The sequence below is a fragment of the Xenopus tropicalis genome, chromosome 8 (assembly GCF_000004195.4).
Source record: "Xenopus tropicalis strain Nigerian chromosome 8, UCB_Xtro_10.0, whole genome shotgun sequence".
In the NCBI taxonomy this organism is placed as follows: Eukaryota; Metazoa; Chordata; class Amphibia; order Anura; family Pipidae; genus Xenopus; species Xenopus tropicalis.
This window is the reverse complement of record NC_030684.2, coordinates 18,991,138-19,008,744: the sequence shown is the minus strand read 5'-3', so window position 1 is coordinate 19,008,744 and position 17,607 is coordinate 18,991,138. Positions and strand designations below refer to the sequence as shown.

Below are 17,607 nucleotides of genomic sequence, written 5' to 3'. Positions count from 1 at the left end.
AGAAATGGGCCCCTACCCTGATGTACCGCTCCATTAACTCCACACATGCTGGAAAGATCCTTGGAAAATGGGCAATAAACATTCCATTAACTCCACACATGCCGGTACGATCCTTGGAAAAAGGGCAATAAACATTCCATTAACTCCACACATGCCGGTACGATCCTTGGAAAAAGGGCAATAAGCATTCCATTAACTCCACACATGCCGGTACGATCCTTGGAAAAAGGGCAATTAGCATTCCATTAACTCCACACATGCCGGTACGATCCTTGGAAAAAGGGCAATAAACATTCCATTAACTCCACACATGCCGGTACGATCCTTGGAAAAAGGGCAATTAGCATTCCATTAACTCCACACATGCTGGTACGATCCTTGGAAAAAGGGCAATAAGCATTCCATTAACTCCACACATGCCGGTACGATCCTTGGAAAAAGGGCAATAAGCATTCCATTAACTCCACACATGCCAAATTGTTGCTGGAAAATGGGGAATACGCAGTCCATTAACTCCAGAAATGCCTGAAAGACTGGGAAATGGGAAATGAACACTTTGTTAACACCACACAAAATACACTAATTATACACACAGTGAGAAGCAGTGAGAACCATAGCTTCAAATCCATTAAATACACTGATCTCTGAAACCCCAGACCCCTTACCCTTCCAAAAAGCAGGTCTCCTGTAGGCTGCCTTATGTTTTACCTGAAGATCTCAGCATGATAGAGTTCAGAAAGAGTTCAGAAATCTTTTGTGTTGCCAAATGTTCTCAGTAGCCCCTCCTTGTGGTAGGCATGAGAATAGCACCCAAGCAGTAGAAACCCTGTTCCCTACACACCAATATTACAACTAAAAAATTAAAAATTTGTCAAATGCTAATTCTTGACATGCAGACGTGATGTTTTTTCGCATACAACTATTTTTTATTCTCATTCCAAACACATTAAAGTCAATGAGTGGTTTTTCGGATTCCTACCGCCAACTTTTTTTGCTGTGCAACTTTTTTCACACTCAAATCAGTCAATGGGCATTTTTTTCTCAATTTTACTATCGTGCCTTTTTTTTCACGCACTTTATTTTTTAACACAACTATTTTCTCCAAATATATCAAAATCATTGTTATTTTTGTTGTGGTCAGTTTTTTCCCCAGTTTAACGAAAAATTTTACCAATTACGAAATGTATAATTTCACTGTGAATCCATGCCTAACGAATACATTTGCTCATCACTAGTGCCAATACCTTTCTTTAGATGGGAGCTCCTTTGGGTCGGGCCCTCTATAGCTATTGTACTTGTTATAGGTCGGTTTGTATGGTTTCTTGTATGTTTAATGTATACATGGATTTATTGTACAACCCTGCAGAATATATTGGCGTTTACAAATACATGTTAATAATACTTAATGCCCCCAAAACATGTAGGGTTAAGAAAAACAGAGCTATTTCCCATTTGCTCTGTTGCCAGGGTGCAGCAGCCAGCAGAATGAAGGGTCCCATTACACACCTTTACTTTAGGCGCTGTAACGAAATTGTTTCCCCGCCGCCTAGTATCACATTATAACAGAGTTCATTTATGAAAAACCGCCACGACAACTGACCCCTCCCCGACAGCAAAGTTTAATGCCTACCTACACCAGTGCCGGGCACCTCGCCCCTCCCCTGCGTGTGTTAATTTGCACATTTTTGTTCATTTACGGTGCGTGAATAAACCAGTATGTGCATAGGTGCAGTCACAGGGCCCAGGGGTAAAGGGGCGACAAAAGAGATACATTCCTAGTGCCCCCACACCATTGCACCCTCGGCACGTGCCTCTCTGCCTACCCCTAGTTCCAGCCCTGATCTGTTTCATCTACAGGGGTCCTACACATGGTGACAGGCACATTACAATGCCTTCAGTGTCCACCCCACCATCTCAGTGTTTATGACCCCCATATAAACAAACTTTGGCCACCTGAGGGCCACAGCAGATGGAAACACAATGTACTGGGGCTACCTCAGTCAACACCATAGTCCGGCAATTACCAACTGGTAAGGCAGGGAGAAAAAGCTGAGCAAATTCCGACAACTAAAGTTGGAGGCAGACTCAGTGGGAGGGGGGTGCACAAATAGATATTGGGATAAAAGTCATAGTGAAGAGACTGACCAACAAGATAAAGAAAAGAGGGAAATGACACAAGGGACAATTTAATACAAGGTATGTAGAATGGTTGGGGGTAGAGGCAGACTGGGCCAGCGAGGCACTGGGAGAAAACTCTGTGGGCCCCGCCACAGTGGACCTATTGCTTGGTCTGTGAGTAGATCTAATTGTAGGAGGTGCTGCAGCGGCAAAGAAGGAAGCGGTGCAACTGGGAGGAATGGGGGTATACGCAGGTACAAGTCCCTCTAACGTGCCGGGCTAAACGGAAGTGCTGTGCTCCTATAGAACCAAGGTAAATCAGCCTGAATCCCCTAAATATGAATGCCAGGGCGCTACTGGGCAGTTTGATACCCGGTATGCATAGCATTACATAAGGATCTGGCTTGTAGAGACTTAAATATCACAAAAGTGCATACAAATAGCCATGTAATAGTCACAACAGCAACAGCAAAATCAACACATTTTCAGAATATTATGCTGGGTAAAACCACAAATAAAATGTTGACTCAAGAAAACCTTGTATTTTAGGACAGTAAATCCTAAATGGGTAAATAGAAAAAAAAAAAAAAAAAAACTAAGAATTAATGAGTCGCAAGGTTTCCCTAAAATTAACAGCTTTGACAAAATACCTGAAAATCACCACAAAGCTTGCATGTTCCAGCATCCTATCTCCCTCATCATCAGGTGCCAAGATAAACCATCCTAAAAACCAATGCCAGGGGGAAACCGAACAATGTGATGCCCAGTGTGCATAGAATTACCAAAGTATCAGATCTATAGAAACTCCAAAATCAAAATAGCGCAGTCCTTCTGTCCTTCTCCCCATCATCCACACACTTTGTATCCCACCTGAGTAACACTTTTACTAACTGCCCCAACCAAATACTCCTCCCCATCACCCACACAATTTGTATCAGGGCTATAGAGCTAAAGACAGAAATACATGCACTACTGATTGTAACTCTTGTAACTATTGACTGTAACACATGCATGGCTTATTGTAACTCCTGAGATACTATCAGACCGCACTGCTGATTCTAACCTCTCAGTTAGTGACAGAATACCTGCACTGCTGATTAAAAACTCCAGAGCTACTGACAGTAATACCTGCACTGCTAGTTGTGACTCTTGAGCTACTCACAGTAACATATGCACTGCTTATTTTAACTCACGAGCTACTAACAACAATACCTGCACTGCTGATTGTAACTTCTGAGCAACTGAGAGAAATACCTGCACTGCTGATTGTAATTCCTCAGCTACTGACAGAAATTCCTGCACTGTTGATTGTAACTCCTGAGTAAGTGGCATTAAAAGCTGCACTGCTGATTGTAACTCCTGAGCAAATGATTGTAATGCACTGCAGAGCGTAACTTTTGGGCTACTGACATGACTAAATGCACTGCTGATTACTACTGAGATGCACTGCTGGTTGTAACTCTTGAGCTACTGAACTTTATACCATTTTAAATAAATCTACTTTACAGATTTTGGATTTTACATCTACTACGCATCTGTGAGTCTGATGCCAAACGGACAATCTGGGCCAAATAGGGCTGATCTGACCATTGAGCCTTTCATTGGACCCAGATACTGGAAGAAGAACAAGACCTTCCTCTTGTGCCACCATCTTACCTTAGGGCAGTGCTTTTCAGCAAGTCAGAATTATCAGTTCAAGCTCCTCTCAAAAGGTTCAACCTTTGACCGAGTCTCTCCATGAAGGTCCAACGTCTGGTCATTGCCCCGCCTCAGCTAAGGAAATAAGTAGATATTGGAAAACATTAGAGTAATGTGAATACAATCACTGGGGGGCACCATCCAGTGATTCCACCTTTCCTTTTCTTTTAAGGGTATATATAACTTGATCTCTTTTTTAGGGAACCAAGGGTGTCAGGTTAGTGATCCACAAACAAAAAATAATGGCATCTAAATGAAATAATATCCTATTAAATAAGTAATAAAGTCTGGGTTTCCTTGTCCTGTATACTTACCAATGCTGCCCCAGAAGCAAGGTTCTCACGCCTCATGGAGCTCTAGGAGATTCTATCTTCCCCCTGTGTCTGAGTTGCTTTTTACCTGAGAGAACAATTCACTGACGTTAATATACTCGGCTCATTACGGCAGAACAGTAGAAGGGAATACAGAATGTGAGTTCTAGAGTACGGTAAGGATCTGACTGATCACTGCACAGCGCTACAGATCCCACAGGAAACGTATTTCCCAAAATACAAAGTAAATCAGAGACCCAGTCTAAGGGTAATGGCACAGGGGGAGACCCCTGCGGTACCTACAGTCCCCACCGTATTGGCCACTCACTGTAGCACCCAGGCATTTCCACGTGCTCACACTACAGAGCAAACTGCCATATCCTTTATGTTTCATCCATGTTGGCCTTTATATCATTTAGTTCTGTTAGCCCAGAGCAGGGGTCCTCACACTTTTTAAACAGGGGACCAGTTCACGGGCCCTCAGACTGTTGGGGGGCGGAATACAGTGTGCATCACCGCGTCACACTGGCCCAAGTGTCTAAGGACCACGCTGAGGCAGACAGGTAGTAGTCAGGGGTGAGGACGCAGCGGGAGCCGGTAAATGACCTTGGCAGGCCGTATCTGGCCCACGGCCTATGGTTTGAGGAGCCCTGGGCTAGAGTCTTACTCGTGTCCTACTAAACTGTGTGCGGAACTAAAACTTGCAGTCTTGAACTTTTTGCAGTTTCTATTCTAATAATTGCTTTGTCTGTTGTTACTTTATAATACAAAAGAGCAATGAATATCCTAAAAAGTATATCCTTATAACTCCACACAAATTTAACATTAAGTCCAGTGGATCTCAGGTGTCCAGGGTACATATAATTCATGTACATTGAGTATAATATATATATATAAAATCAGTAAAGTTTATTAATATGCCTCTTGCTCTAAAATACCCTACAGGGGGCCCTACAACAACAGTAACTCCTGTATAGACAAATACATTTTACCCAAACGAGAACCATTCCCAAAAGAAATAAAATAATAAGTCACACAAATCAATCGGTTGGGATTGGGAGTCGCACCACTCAATAGATTTAATATCAACAGGTTGATATATTTTCTTTAAGACAAGTCACAGAGTCTCAGTGGGGGTATGTGAATCCACATGACATTCAATGATTATATAATAAGACTCCAAATTGATAATGCCTTGTATTTGATGGTAACTAAGCTGACTAGATCCATATTAGTGGCAAAACAATCCTACTGGGTTTATTAAAACCTAAATAGTTATTTATTGGGTTTATTTAACGCTTAAATGGTTTTAATCAGATCCCTTATCCAGAAAATCCCAAAGCATTGGATAATAGATCCTATCCCTGTGCTTCAGAATATGTGCGCTGGTATTTCCCCACTCTTTGAAGGTTTGAACTTCAAAACTTAGTGACATCTAGTGGGAAAATAAGGGTAGTGCACAAATTGACTAACAGTCAATATTCTGATAACACAATTAGAATACATGGGCATACTGCACTTAGGGGCCCATTCATTAAAGTATGATTTTTTAAAATAATAAGACTTTCCGTGGACATGTTCATTCTTTCACGAAAAAGTCATATTTTTCGTACTTTTTCGTTACCCATTCCAGCTTTGGTATCGTACTGTTTTTTTAATGTTGTTTTTTTAAAATACATTACATTGGAACAGCCAGTAGAAGAAACCCCTGTAGTGCCCTGACACACTCTAATTGCCATAGGTTTGTGTTCCTGCCACTGGTTAGGCTCATGTCACACAAGGCACTTTGTCTCCCTGGGATATTTTACCAAAAAGTGCACATGATCTTCTTCCACATCTACCAGTCACTTAACCCTTTCACCAACAGCCGATTTGGTCACTTTGCAGGTATTTTCATTGCCCAACAGATTTTGAACATTTGTATACTCTTTAATTTTAGGGGGCCTTTCCTGGGGGGCATTTAAATTTAGCCAGGGTAAAAAAACTATATAATTTTTTTCAGGACAACTTCAAGGGAACGTAAAGGCAAAAATGAATAATTGCTAAACACATTCATTGCGCAGCGGGGAGCAATTTTGCAGTACACACTGATTCAAACCCTTTGAACATTGAAGCTCTGGAATTTTGTTTGTTGGGCATATCCCCCCTGCTTGAGCTCTGCGTGCCTCCCCACTAAGGGCCACTGGCCGACCAGAACTTTCTGTTACTGGCCACCAATAAGATTTGAGCGGGCCTATAGGCGCACACAGTAAGAGGCACGTCAGCACTATTCTTATTGGCAATTGGGAACAGCAGGGAACAGGGACTGCCTGCTAATTCACTTTGGCGCTGATATGCAACCACCAAATTTTTTCCCCAACGAGGGCAATTTGAGTGCTTCAGTCTTGTAAATGGTGGATACGTTTTAATCAGTATATATTGCAAAATTGTTCCTTATGGACTAAAGAATGCATATAGTAGTTATTATTATTTGCCTTTACATACACTTTAATATTAAAATAGGCTAGCATTTGGTGTAATTCCCCTTCTGCAACAAGAAAGTGGCTTCAAAATGCCTAAACATAATTGTTATAGATCACAAACTCCCAGCAGCACACTGACCCATTCCTACAGCACTGCTCCAGTAAGCTGCACACTTCTGATTTCAAGGCCAAATGTTCCTCTAACAGTAGGTTTCCCCTAGCAAACCATACATTTCTGGAAAGAACACATTCTGACAAATCCAATATAGGTAATTGTGCATTTCTACTCCAATTTACCAAACTGCAATGCTTTCCTAAAATTATTGTTTTTGTTAATAAAAATGTGTGAACTTTTTTAAAAATGGTTTCAGTCTACAGCATCTTATCTCCCACAGGTCATTAGGTACCAAAATAAAACACCCTAAATATGAATGCCAGGGGTCCAATAAACAGTTTGATGTCCAATGTAGGTACATGGCTAAACATGTGCCATTTAGGGGCCCCAAAATAAAAATAATTTTAGCTACTGGAAAAATAACACATTTATTGCATTTCATATACGCTCACCCCAGAAAGTCATATAGTTTTGAAAAGTACACATTCCCCCAAAACCAAAACAAGCGCACCTCTTTCAACTCCAACTATCATACAGCAAAGCTTTCCTAGAGTTGGTGATTTTCATGACATTTCCAAAAATCCCCTCAAGGCTTCCACTCTGCAGCTTCTTATATCCCACATATTATTAGGTACCAAGATTAAATACCCGAAGTATGAATGCCAGGGGTCCTCTGAACAGTTTGTAAAGGCCCCAAGATGAAAACAAACTATATTTTTATATATTTATATATTATTCCCTCAAATCCATCCATCCAAATGTCTTTCTACTCCAAACTACCAAGCCGCATAGCTTTGCTAAAATCACCATAAAACTTCCACTCTGCAGAATCTTATCTGCTACATATCATTAGGTACCAAGATAAAACACTCTATATATGAATGCCAGGGGTCCTCTGAACAGTTTAATGCCCAATGTACAAAGGTTTATAAAAGCACAAGGCATAAAGAGACCCTAAAATATACCTTGGGCATACAAATTTCATGTTTTACATTTACACTAATTTGTAAACACACCACCAGTTTCAGGGTATTAGCACATAGGGAGATTAGCCGCCCGAGATAAATCTTCACTACCTCAGATCTCCCTGAAACACTTTCCCACCGGTTTCCTCACAAGGAAACTTAGAATTTCTTCAAAAACCTCAGACGGCAGCGCCCCCGGAGTTACCTGGGGCGGCAAAAAGCCGTTCCTAGTAACTTTAAGAGCCAAATTTCCATTTCTTAATATGGAATTTTGGCTCTGCTAGTGTAGAGAGCTCTATTACACTCTCTACACCAGCGCTGCGCCCCCCTCTGGCGCTGTAAATGTAAGTGCAGGGGGGGGGGCCGAGAGGGGCAGCATCGGAGGCCAGAAACGCCCCTAAGCGACATGTATGTTTTCCCACCAGAGAGTAACATTATCGGCAGTGGGAAAGCATTTTAAAGAAAGCGTTTGCCCGCAGTAGGTAAGATTTATTGCGGGCGACTAATCTCCCCGTGTGCAGTCACCCTTAAATAATCTCTCCAAAATCGCAGACCTGTATCTGTAAGAGACCTGCTGTATGTACCCACATGTATAGCAGCCCCATGCAATAAACAGTAACGCCCCCAATGTTCCTTACTATACACTCTATCCAAATACTGTCTCACTGCAGTTTTCAACGGAAAAAGAGAAGGAAAAAGTGAAAGAAGGGAAATCTGCCAAAACACAGCAAATGTCATTTAGAAAAGTCTATTGTGGTTCAGCTATAAAATATGTCAATATAAAAAAATATAAATTTTAGATGGCTTTAGTTGAAAACTATTACAAACCAAATTGGTTTTTTTTATCTGTGAAAGGGTCACAATCCACAATGTGCAAACAAAAAACGCATTAATAATAAAACATGTAAAATAATAATAATTTTAAACATTTTCAGGAAACTTTGACACATTGCTCCCTGACACGTTTGGTCTCTTCAGCTTTATCCTGAGCATAAAAACATTGCTAATTCTTATTTCCAAATGATATAAAAATCCCTGAGCAAATGCCCTAAGCCGGACGTTGCAGGAAGTTGGTGCTAAAAGAAAAACCCTTCTGTGCCAATGTGCCACACACCCATGTGGTTTCCTCCTTGGTAGAGCAAACACGGCTGTAATAGCTATATGGGCCACACTAGGGAACCATAACTATAAATAACATTTTTTTTTTTTGTGTAAATTGAATTACTCTCATCAGTTTCCTACCATCTCCTAATTGTTTCCCCCACCCCACATGAGAGACTTTACCTTTTCTGGTAACTGTATTTTTCTGGTTTTCTGCCCAAGGTTGTTAGGATGAATGTGGGGCGGTGGCTGAAGCAGAGGCCAGAGAACCCCCTCCAATCTGACCCTCCTTTCTTTCTTTTTTCACAATACAAGGCAGAGGCCGGAACTTGGAACCAACAGAGAAAGCTTCCGGAAGTCTCACTGCTGCAGTAATAAAAGTGAGTGAATGAAAGAGCAGCGCCCCCTGCTGTCCAAACCTGCTTCAGCTCTCCAGCGCTCCATAGAACTCAGTCGGGTGTGAAAGGCTTTCAGTGACTCTCATTCTGGGTTAAGCCCCGCCCCTCTGCTTGGGAATGTGAAATGGAACAGCCGGAAGCAGGAAGCGGAACTGGATTTGTGCTAAGAGGAGACTGATTTCAATTACCTGGGGGAGGTTACTAAATGGAGTAATGCATATTGGCAAATGAACCAAAGTGTATAATAATGTGTAATGCCTCAAACACCCAAAGCAAAATCAACTACAAAAAGCCCAAGATTGTAAAAATACATATATAATAAATTACAAAAATGTATTAAAGAAAACTGCTACTGGGTTTTATTGTGATGTGCTGCTATGTGAGTCTATAGGCCGGCACATGGGATGCCACTGAAGGAGGGGCGTATGATAGGCAGCACTGTCCCAGAGTACATTGGGGGCGGATAAATGTCTCTCCACAAGAGAAAGGGTAAATTAGACCAAATGTGTTTGTGGGAAACACACAGTCATTTAAGACAAATTGCACATAGGCTGCTCCTCTGCCCAACAGGTACAACTTCCACTCCCACTTAAAGGGGAAGCATGTCTCTTCACAAAATAATACAAAATCAGTTTATATATTATTTCCCCTAAATATTTCTTTGCAGGTAGGGATTAGTCTGTGGTTCTCCTTTAAGAGGAGAGGCTACCCATATAATTCATGTATATAATCTCTGGGTTTGGAAAATGATCCTCCCCTTTTCCCTCACTAGGGTTGTTCCCAATACACTGCTTACTAATGTTGCAAAGTCCTCAGAGCACTTCAAGAGAATATCAAAGTGCGTGTTATGTCTCCCCCAGACCCTGCAGACCAGTCAGGGTTCTCCTTTTTAGAATTTAGTTAATAACAATTTGGATAAGAAATGAGATTTTATCCGAGAGGCATTGCAGATACAAAGCGGCCATGTTACTAAGGTTCTGTTCCAAAGCCCCACAGTAGGAGACCATTGCTTTCTCCTCCACTCCTTGACCTTCAGATAAATCATTTGGAGGACAATTTTCATTGTTACCAAACTTGCCATAAATAAAGCCATTTCCTGAATTTAACATGCTGATTTGATGCGTTCCTTCTTCCTGGAAATGATGAGAGAAAAGTCTAAATTGAATGAAGCTGCTGATCCCTGGAACGAGCACTGTACTTTGTAGCACTTTGAGGTAAAGGGAATCGTGAAGGAGAAGGTCTTTCTGGCGATGGCCAACCCGATGATTGCAGGGTACATGGAGCTGTACTCAGTTTAGTTGGTAAGGCATTAGTACATCCAGCAGACTGGAGAGCTTCCTTGGTCTTATTCGGTGTAGGGTGGGAAAATGACTTGCCATTACGTGTAAATATCAATTTCAAGGGAAACCCCAGTGATAGCAGATCTTGTGAGATCTGGGGATCTGATCGATGTGCAGAAACTGAGATGGTAAATGGTAAAGCATTCTTGCAATTCTGACTCCAAGTTAATTCTGGAATTCCTCGTTTTCTTATCTCGACAAAACCTGTTCTCCAGGTATTCTAATTTCAATTGGAGGTTCAGAACCTGTTGTTTAATTCAATTACTTAATTAAGTCCATTCTGGCTAATTTCGTATTGTCCATCCTTGATTCAAGTGTATCTGTGTGTCTTGCCAATTCTTTATCTTTCTCAGAAACAGCAGTGATTTGTGCAGTAGCCTTGTCCATTAATGACTGGAACACCACTAGAACACTGTCAGATTGGTCCAAAGTTAGAGGACTTGTTTGAGTAGTTTGGAAAGTGGGAATTGCAGATTCCACTTCCGCCCCATCCGAGTTGTGTGCAGATTGTATCAAACAACCAATTTGTTGCTTCAAGAAAGCGACAATTGGTTTTGTGGACAGAGGAAGGGAGAGGTTTTGCTTTTTTCTTTGATCATTAAAGATAAATGAAATTGTAATCCAGGAGAAAGTTAAGTGGCACAGTAATGTGGAGGAAAATACTTGTAAAGAGAAATATTTAGCTGCACAGTAATAAAACATCACCTTTCCAAGATTATTTGGTGTTATGGTGCCATCTTATGGTGAAGGAGTTGAACTACAAAAGTATTTGACAATACAGTCCATAACCTCACAGTCCCAAAATTACTGAATATAACAGTGCATTTTTAAAGTGTTGAGAAAAAGCTGAAAGCCAGTGATTGGTTCTCCAATATCATAGAGCGGTTTGAGATATAAACCTTTCAAAGTGTTGTAGGAGATCTTAACGTCAATACGTCAGGTTATTAAACTCTTTATGCAGTTGTATTAGTCCAAGGGGCATATTCATTATAGTGTGGAAGCCAACATCACCAGTCATGTTGCCAATAAAAACCAATTAGCAATTAGAATTTGAACGGTCAACTACAAAAACAAAGATCTTATTGGCTGCTATGGGCAACATCACCAGTAATGTTTGCCTCCAATGTTAATAATTACTGCCCCAAGTGTAAGACTAATAACCTTATGACTTACAATAACCATATGAATGCCATGGTCAGAACATAAAGTAAATCAGCCTATGCTTTCCCAAGTAGAAGCAACAAGGTCAATAAATTCATTCCAAGGCTTAATAGTTGCTATAGTTGCCTGGAGCTAAAACAAAAACAATTATGCCTCCATATAACTATAGAAAAAAGTCCAGAAAAATGGTAGAGAAGTTTTCCAAATGTCAATCAAATATACTTAAATTTGCATGTAGTTGACCGCTTAAAAGCTACAATGCTCAAAAAAGAGATAGGTATGTGGCAAAGCTAACTGGGCGCCAGGGTGAGAGATTCAACAAGAATAATTAGAAGCCAAAACTCACAATTTCCCTGTGAGCTGAAAAGCCTTAAGTACGTCACACCAGCCCTCCTGCCGGATACCGCGACTCACCATCCACACTGTAGGGAGCAGAGTCAGGCAGAGATTTGCAGCCTCCAAATGGGCAGCAGGCGTCTCGCTCAGGAGTACTCCAAGTCCATCTCTGTAAAGAAAAGGGACAGCTAGCGGGGGAAAAGGCATCCCTAATTTCACAAGAGAGACTGCAAATAGTCAACTCCAGTCAAGATTAACTGGCGCTCCGAGATCTGCGGCCTGCTTGCTGGGCGATGGCCATGCTCAGAAATACTTAGTACAAGTATTAAGTGAAGGGCTGTCATGTTCACTTACTAGAGTTTTTAATATCTTCGAAACAATTGTTGTTGTTTACTGCTTTGTTCAAAAAATAGCCTTAAAGAAATATTTTTTTACATCATGCAGGGAACTGGAGTTGTGAGAGGGATGTTCCCTTGCAAGAACAATGTAATAAGGAACTGATAGATACTACCAAGTTTAAGCATAAGAGCAACTTTTATCCTGGGCAATATGGAGGGACACTTCTAGATCCAGTTGTTCTGACCCAGTACAATAAGGCACTGGGAAGGTTAATAACAGAAGCTGCTGACACAGCAAATAAGTTTCTCTTTGATGCTGTTCAGATTCCCAAAGCTTGCTATTGAACCTTATAAACGCACACTGATTTGCAGAATGCAGTACGCTAGACTCAGGGATAACATTCCCCGTGTTGCTGCTGTTCAGTGCGTAACTGCATCTCCCACAGAGGCTTCTGGGAATCATAGTCGAACAACAGAAAGGCCAGTGACTGCTTGAGACCTGTGCCTGGGGAGAAACCTGTGTATCTGCCGGAAGGATGAAGAAGGCCTGCACAGAATGATGAGCACCATATAAAAACAATAAAAAAAATCTTACCTGACAACAATCTGCTTTCTGATTCCCAGCGTCCCCAAGTATAGATGACTAGAAGCATTTTATGTTTAACTGTGGAGAGAGGCAAAACAGGTGTAAGAACAACATAGAAACTGGTTGGCATAGTTCCATCTGCAACATGTAGGCAGTTAACTTATGGGCAAACTTTGTCTTTAAGTGATAGAGCTCCTAATTTGTGTATGGCCACTCGGGAATTATTGGCCCTGCAAATTCATAGAACTGGGCAGCACTGCAACTAAAGCTCTGCAGCACCACTTGCCAATTCTTTAATACACATTGGGGCACATTCATCAAAGTACGAGTTCGAATCCCGAAATGGGAAAAATTCGGATTAAATACGATCATTTCTGATGATCGCAAATCGGAACAGTCATGGTAATATATTGTAAAATATTGTATTGGCGATCCAAAAGTCACAAAATTTTCGTATCGAACGATTGTAAACGGCGGGAAAACCTTTCTGAATTTGATCCTTCAGTGCATGATTTTGGAAGCCTCCCATAGGGCTCAATGGCACTCTGCAGCTCCAACCCGGCCCAAGGAAAGTCTCCCATAGGGCTCAATGGCACTCTGCAGCTCCAACCCGGCCCAAGGAAAGTCTCCCATAGGGCTCAATGGCACTCTGCAGCTCCAACCCGGCCCAAGGAAAGTCTCCCATAGGGCTCAATGGCACTCTGCAGCTCCAACCCGGCCCAAGGAAAGTCTCCCATAGGGCTCAATGGCACTCTGCAGCTCCAACCCGGCCCAAGGAAAGTCTCCCATAGGGCTCAATGGCACTCTGCAGCTCCAACCCGGCCCAAGGAAAGTCTCCCATAGGGCTCAATGGCACTCTGCAGCTCCAACCCGGCCCAAGGAAAGTCTCCCATAGGGCTCAATGGCACTCTGCAGCTCCAACCCGGCCCAAGGAAAGTCTCCCATAGGGCTCAATGGCACTCTGCAGCTCCAACCCGGCCCAAGGAAAGTCTCCCATAGGGCTCAATGGCACTCTGCAGCTCCAACCCGGCCCAAGGAAAGTCTCCCATAGGGCTCAATGGCACTCTGCAGCTCCAACCCGGCCCAAGGAAAGTCTCCCATAGGGCTCAATGGCACTCTGCAGCTCCAACCCGGCCCAAGGAAAGTCTCCCATAGGGCTCAATGGCACTCTGCAGCTCCAACCCGGCCCAAGGAAAGTCTCCCATAGGGCTCAATGGCACTCTGCAGCTCCAACCCGGCCCAAGGAAAGTCATGATACCGAAGCTTGAATGAATCCAAAACCTTTGTACTCGGCGCAACAATACGATTTTCTCGCACAAATTTTGTTGCAAAGTACGAAAAAGTCACGCAAATGTGCAAAAAAGTCGTGCAAAGTATCAAAAAGTCGCAGAAAATACCCACAGTACGAACCAATATGAATTTTTTGTATTCGGAGTCAATGGTACTTTGATAAATGTGCCCCATAATGTAAGTTTACGTTGAATAATTAATGCATACGTTGCCCCTGTCCCTATCTGGGAAGGACATGCCATGTGTGGGAATATTACAGAGAGGGCAGGTTTGGGGGCTGATTGGGGCATGCCAGGGTATGTAAGAATAAATAGTGCAGTGTAAGTGCCATTGCGCAGGACATACACTATACCTACATAGAGAATGACATGAACATATTTACCAAAAAAAGGATTTAAAGAGAGAAGTTGCACAAATTACTACACAAATGAAGTAACACGTGTTAAAGGAAAACAAAGGGTTTAACCCCGGGGGCGCCAATTTGTCAGCACCACCCTCTGGCTTATTGACACAACCTTTATTATATTGCGGCTACACTTAATCATCATCATTTATTGGTTGATCAAATTTACCCTCGCTTCTCTGTGGAAACGCACTAGCAGAATGTCTTGACCATTTGGGGGCCTCCTCTCCTTATACAATAATCTCCTTTTCTGTCATACATACAATATAAAAGCTTCTCCCGGCTGTCTCACTACAGCATGTAGGTTTCCTACTAACCAACACCTGAACGCTCAGTCCCTAACTGCTGCACAATAGCCCAGGTTACTAACTCCAAACGCTACCTCCTTGTTGGGGCAAAAGACTGCCCTTGATACCCTAACAGCTACCTAACCAGCCCCAAGGTGGCACTGGCACACTGTGCTCCTACTTCCCCTGGTCTTGGCTAAGTGCAGCCCTCCTTACAGTCTCACAGCTGTCAAACTGACAGCACTGGCACAATGGGGGTATAGCATTTTATCCCAATAACCGGAAGTGACCTCACACACAAACACATTTCCAGAAGTGACATCACACGTATCCGCAAAATCGCTGCTGAAGCGGAAATATTGTACCCCCATATGTGCAAATGCATCAAATGCCGTCACCAAATGCTTACTGCACATGCGTGCCCGAAATTCCCCAAAGGACTTTGTGAGATAAATCGGGAGAATGCTGCTTGGGGACGGGAGAACGGGAGAGAGCCACCAAAATCTGGAAACTCCAGAAGAGTGCCAGCTCTGCAGTCTAGACTAGACACTTCCTTATATAAGCTCCTATGGGAGGGGGGTTCCCTACAGGCCAACCCTAAAGTGATACTGACATTAAAAAAAACAACTCTTCATAATATGAATTTATACTAAAACATAGCTCCCAACATTTGAAAAATGAAAAGAGGGACAAAAAGATTTGGCGCAAGTAGCGCAGCAATTTTTTTTTACCCCGCCCGCGTTTGTGACCACGCCCCAATTGACACACCCCATTTTTTTCTAAAAATACTCCTTTTATATAGTTGAAATGGTGGGCTATAGCAAATGTGCTATACCCTCATACTGTACTACCTAAGGAAAACAATACACATAAAATACAAATATAGAGAGAAGGCAGTCAGTTATAAGTGAGTTATAACTATGTATCAGTTTTGCCCCCATACACAGTGCCCCCTATGGCCTAATAGGCAGTACCCTTTTATAAGGTTGCGCCCCGTGCGTACGTGTGACATCAGTACGCACGGGGCACAACCTTATAAAAGGGCCTGTCGCCGCCGCACAAGGATCCATATAAGAAGCAGAGCCGAACAAGGAGCAGGAGCGCCCGGCTCAAATCAGCGCATCCCTCCGTCCAGGCTAGTTCAATGAATGTCTATTACGTAAATGCGGGACATTCCTGGAACTATCAGAGACAGCGGGATGCGCTATTAAAAGCGGGACAGTCCTGCGCAAAGCGGGACAGTTGGGGGGTATGCTAAAAGTTATTTATAGGTCATGCTGATTATTTTCTACTGATATGTCCAGTCCTAAACCTGACTGTTCCTTCTCAATCTGTCAGTTATAGCGTCTAATGCTAACGGACTGGGAACATGGGTGATCAGATAGGTAATGTAAAAGCATCAGGCAGCAGATTTACAGCAAAATAATAAAGCTCGTGAAAAGACAATGTTATGATAGTTGCTTCATTTCTGCTGTCAGTATCTCTTTATGGTTTAGTGCCACCTACTGGCTAAACTTAAACATTGCCCAACTATTTACACTAACAAACTAAAATAAATGTTACCTCCTTACAGGTATTATGCCAAATATTTATGAGAACTGTAGCTTTCTCTACAGGTACAGTTCTGAGATCTATTCAAATGCAATGACTGCAGAAGTAGGACATGGAACTATTTAAGCCAAAGCTTAGGAACAAAGGTGCAGCACTCATAGGGCACATTTACTAAACCTCTAGCATTGCTCATATCTTTATTTCCATGTATGTCTGACATTTACAAACAAATCTGAATTGAGAAAGTCAGAGTAGGAAAAAGTCACAGAAACTGCAACTTTTTCAAACTGTGGACCGAAAGCTCGAATTTATCAAATTGTCACACAAAAACCAGCATCAAAAATGGAAGGGACATCTGCCATTGACTTCTACAAGATATCAGATATAAATTTAAGCTGTCAAACTGTCAGATTTGGATTTTTAGCCATTTGCAAAAGTCACAACTTTTTTTTTCTGTGACTTTTAACCCTAAAAATCTGAAAGAAAAAAAAAATTGGGGAAAAAAAATCCCCCATATATCCCCCATAGAGACAGCAGAATTAGGAGAATGAGCCTTGGGTACAACTCGCAGTCTTGCACAGTGTCAGTATATGAATCCGGGACAGATCATCCCTCAACAAACAGCAGGTTTTTGCTGTGAGATTATTTATGGGGCATAGTGGTTTTATTAGGACCTTTTCCCTAGTCTATATTAATCAGATTAAACTACAAACTTTACTGGTACTATTTGCCATTAAACCTCTTTTTACCCCACCATGGGTACATACTAGTGCAACAAGTTATCAGTTTCAGCTCCATATAGCCCCTAAATGTCCAATGTCAAATGTTGAGATTTTCAGGGATCAAAATGAATTTCTTCTTTACAAAATGTATTCTCACCCTACAACACCCACAGGTTCCTGAAAATCTTACTCCGTTCTGCGGAGTCTAATGGGGTTATGTACTGCCCAGTAGCTGATTGCTTATGTTTCCCATGCAACCGGCTTATAAGGCACCGTCATTTTGCCATAAGAATGTCAAAATGCCATAAACATCTATACACTGAATGTTCATTTGGAAAAATTCCAGCAATTTGTGATACACCCAGTAAACATGCAGTCTAAACTGCCTGATCTTAAACATAAAGGCCACTCATACAGGCACTGTC

At 42.0% G+C, this 17,607-nt stretch overlaps 1 protein-coding gene across 14 annotated transcripts in view; it reads right to left on the bottom strand.

Annotated features, from left to right (window-relative positions):
• Nucleotides 1-400: 400 nt before the first annotated feature.
• LOC108644519 (mitoguardin 2-like) overlaps nt 401-17,607 on the bottom strand; it is a 65,594-nt gene continuing 48,387 nt past the window's right edge. For 6 of the 14 annotated variants that reach the window (XR_004219608.1, XR_004219613.1, XR_004219607.1 and 3 more), the window contains 5 exons: nt 12,939-13,007; nt 12,016-12,174; nt 4,131-4,215; nt 3,775-3,891; nt 401-533 (listed from right to left, as the gene is read on the bottom strand). Coding sequence is in view for 1 of the 14 variants with exons in the window: in XM_031890949.1 (XP_031746809.1) it covers nt 3,888-3,891; nt 12,016-12,193 (182 nt within the window). In the remaining 13 variants the exon portion in view is untranslated. Of the gene's footprint in view, nt 534-3,774; nt 3,892-4,130; nt 4,216-8,953; nt 9,026-12,015; nt 12,194-12,938; nt 13,008-17,607 lie in introns of those variants that run through there. The other 8 variants (XR_004219609.1, XR_004219610.1, XR_004219615.1 and 5 more) reach the window with 5 other exon arrangements.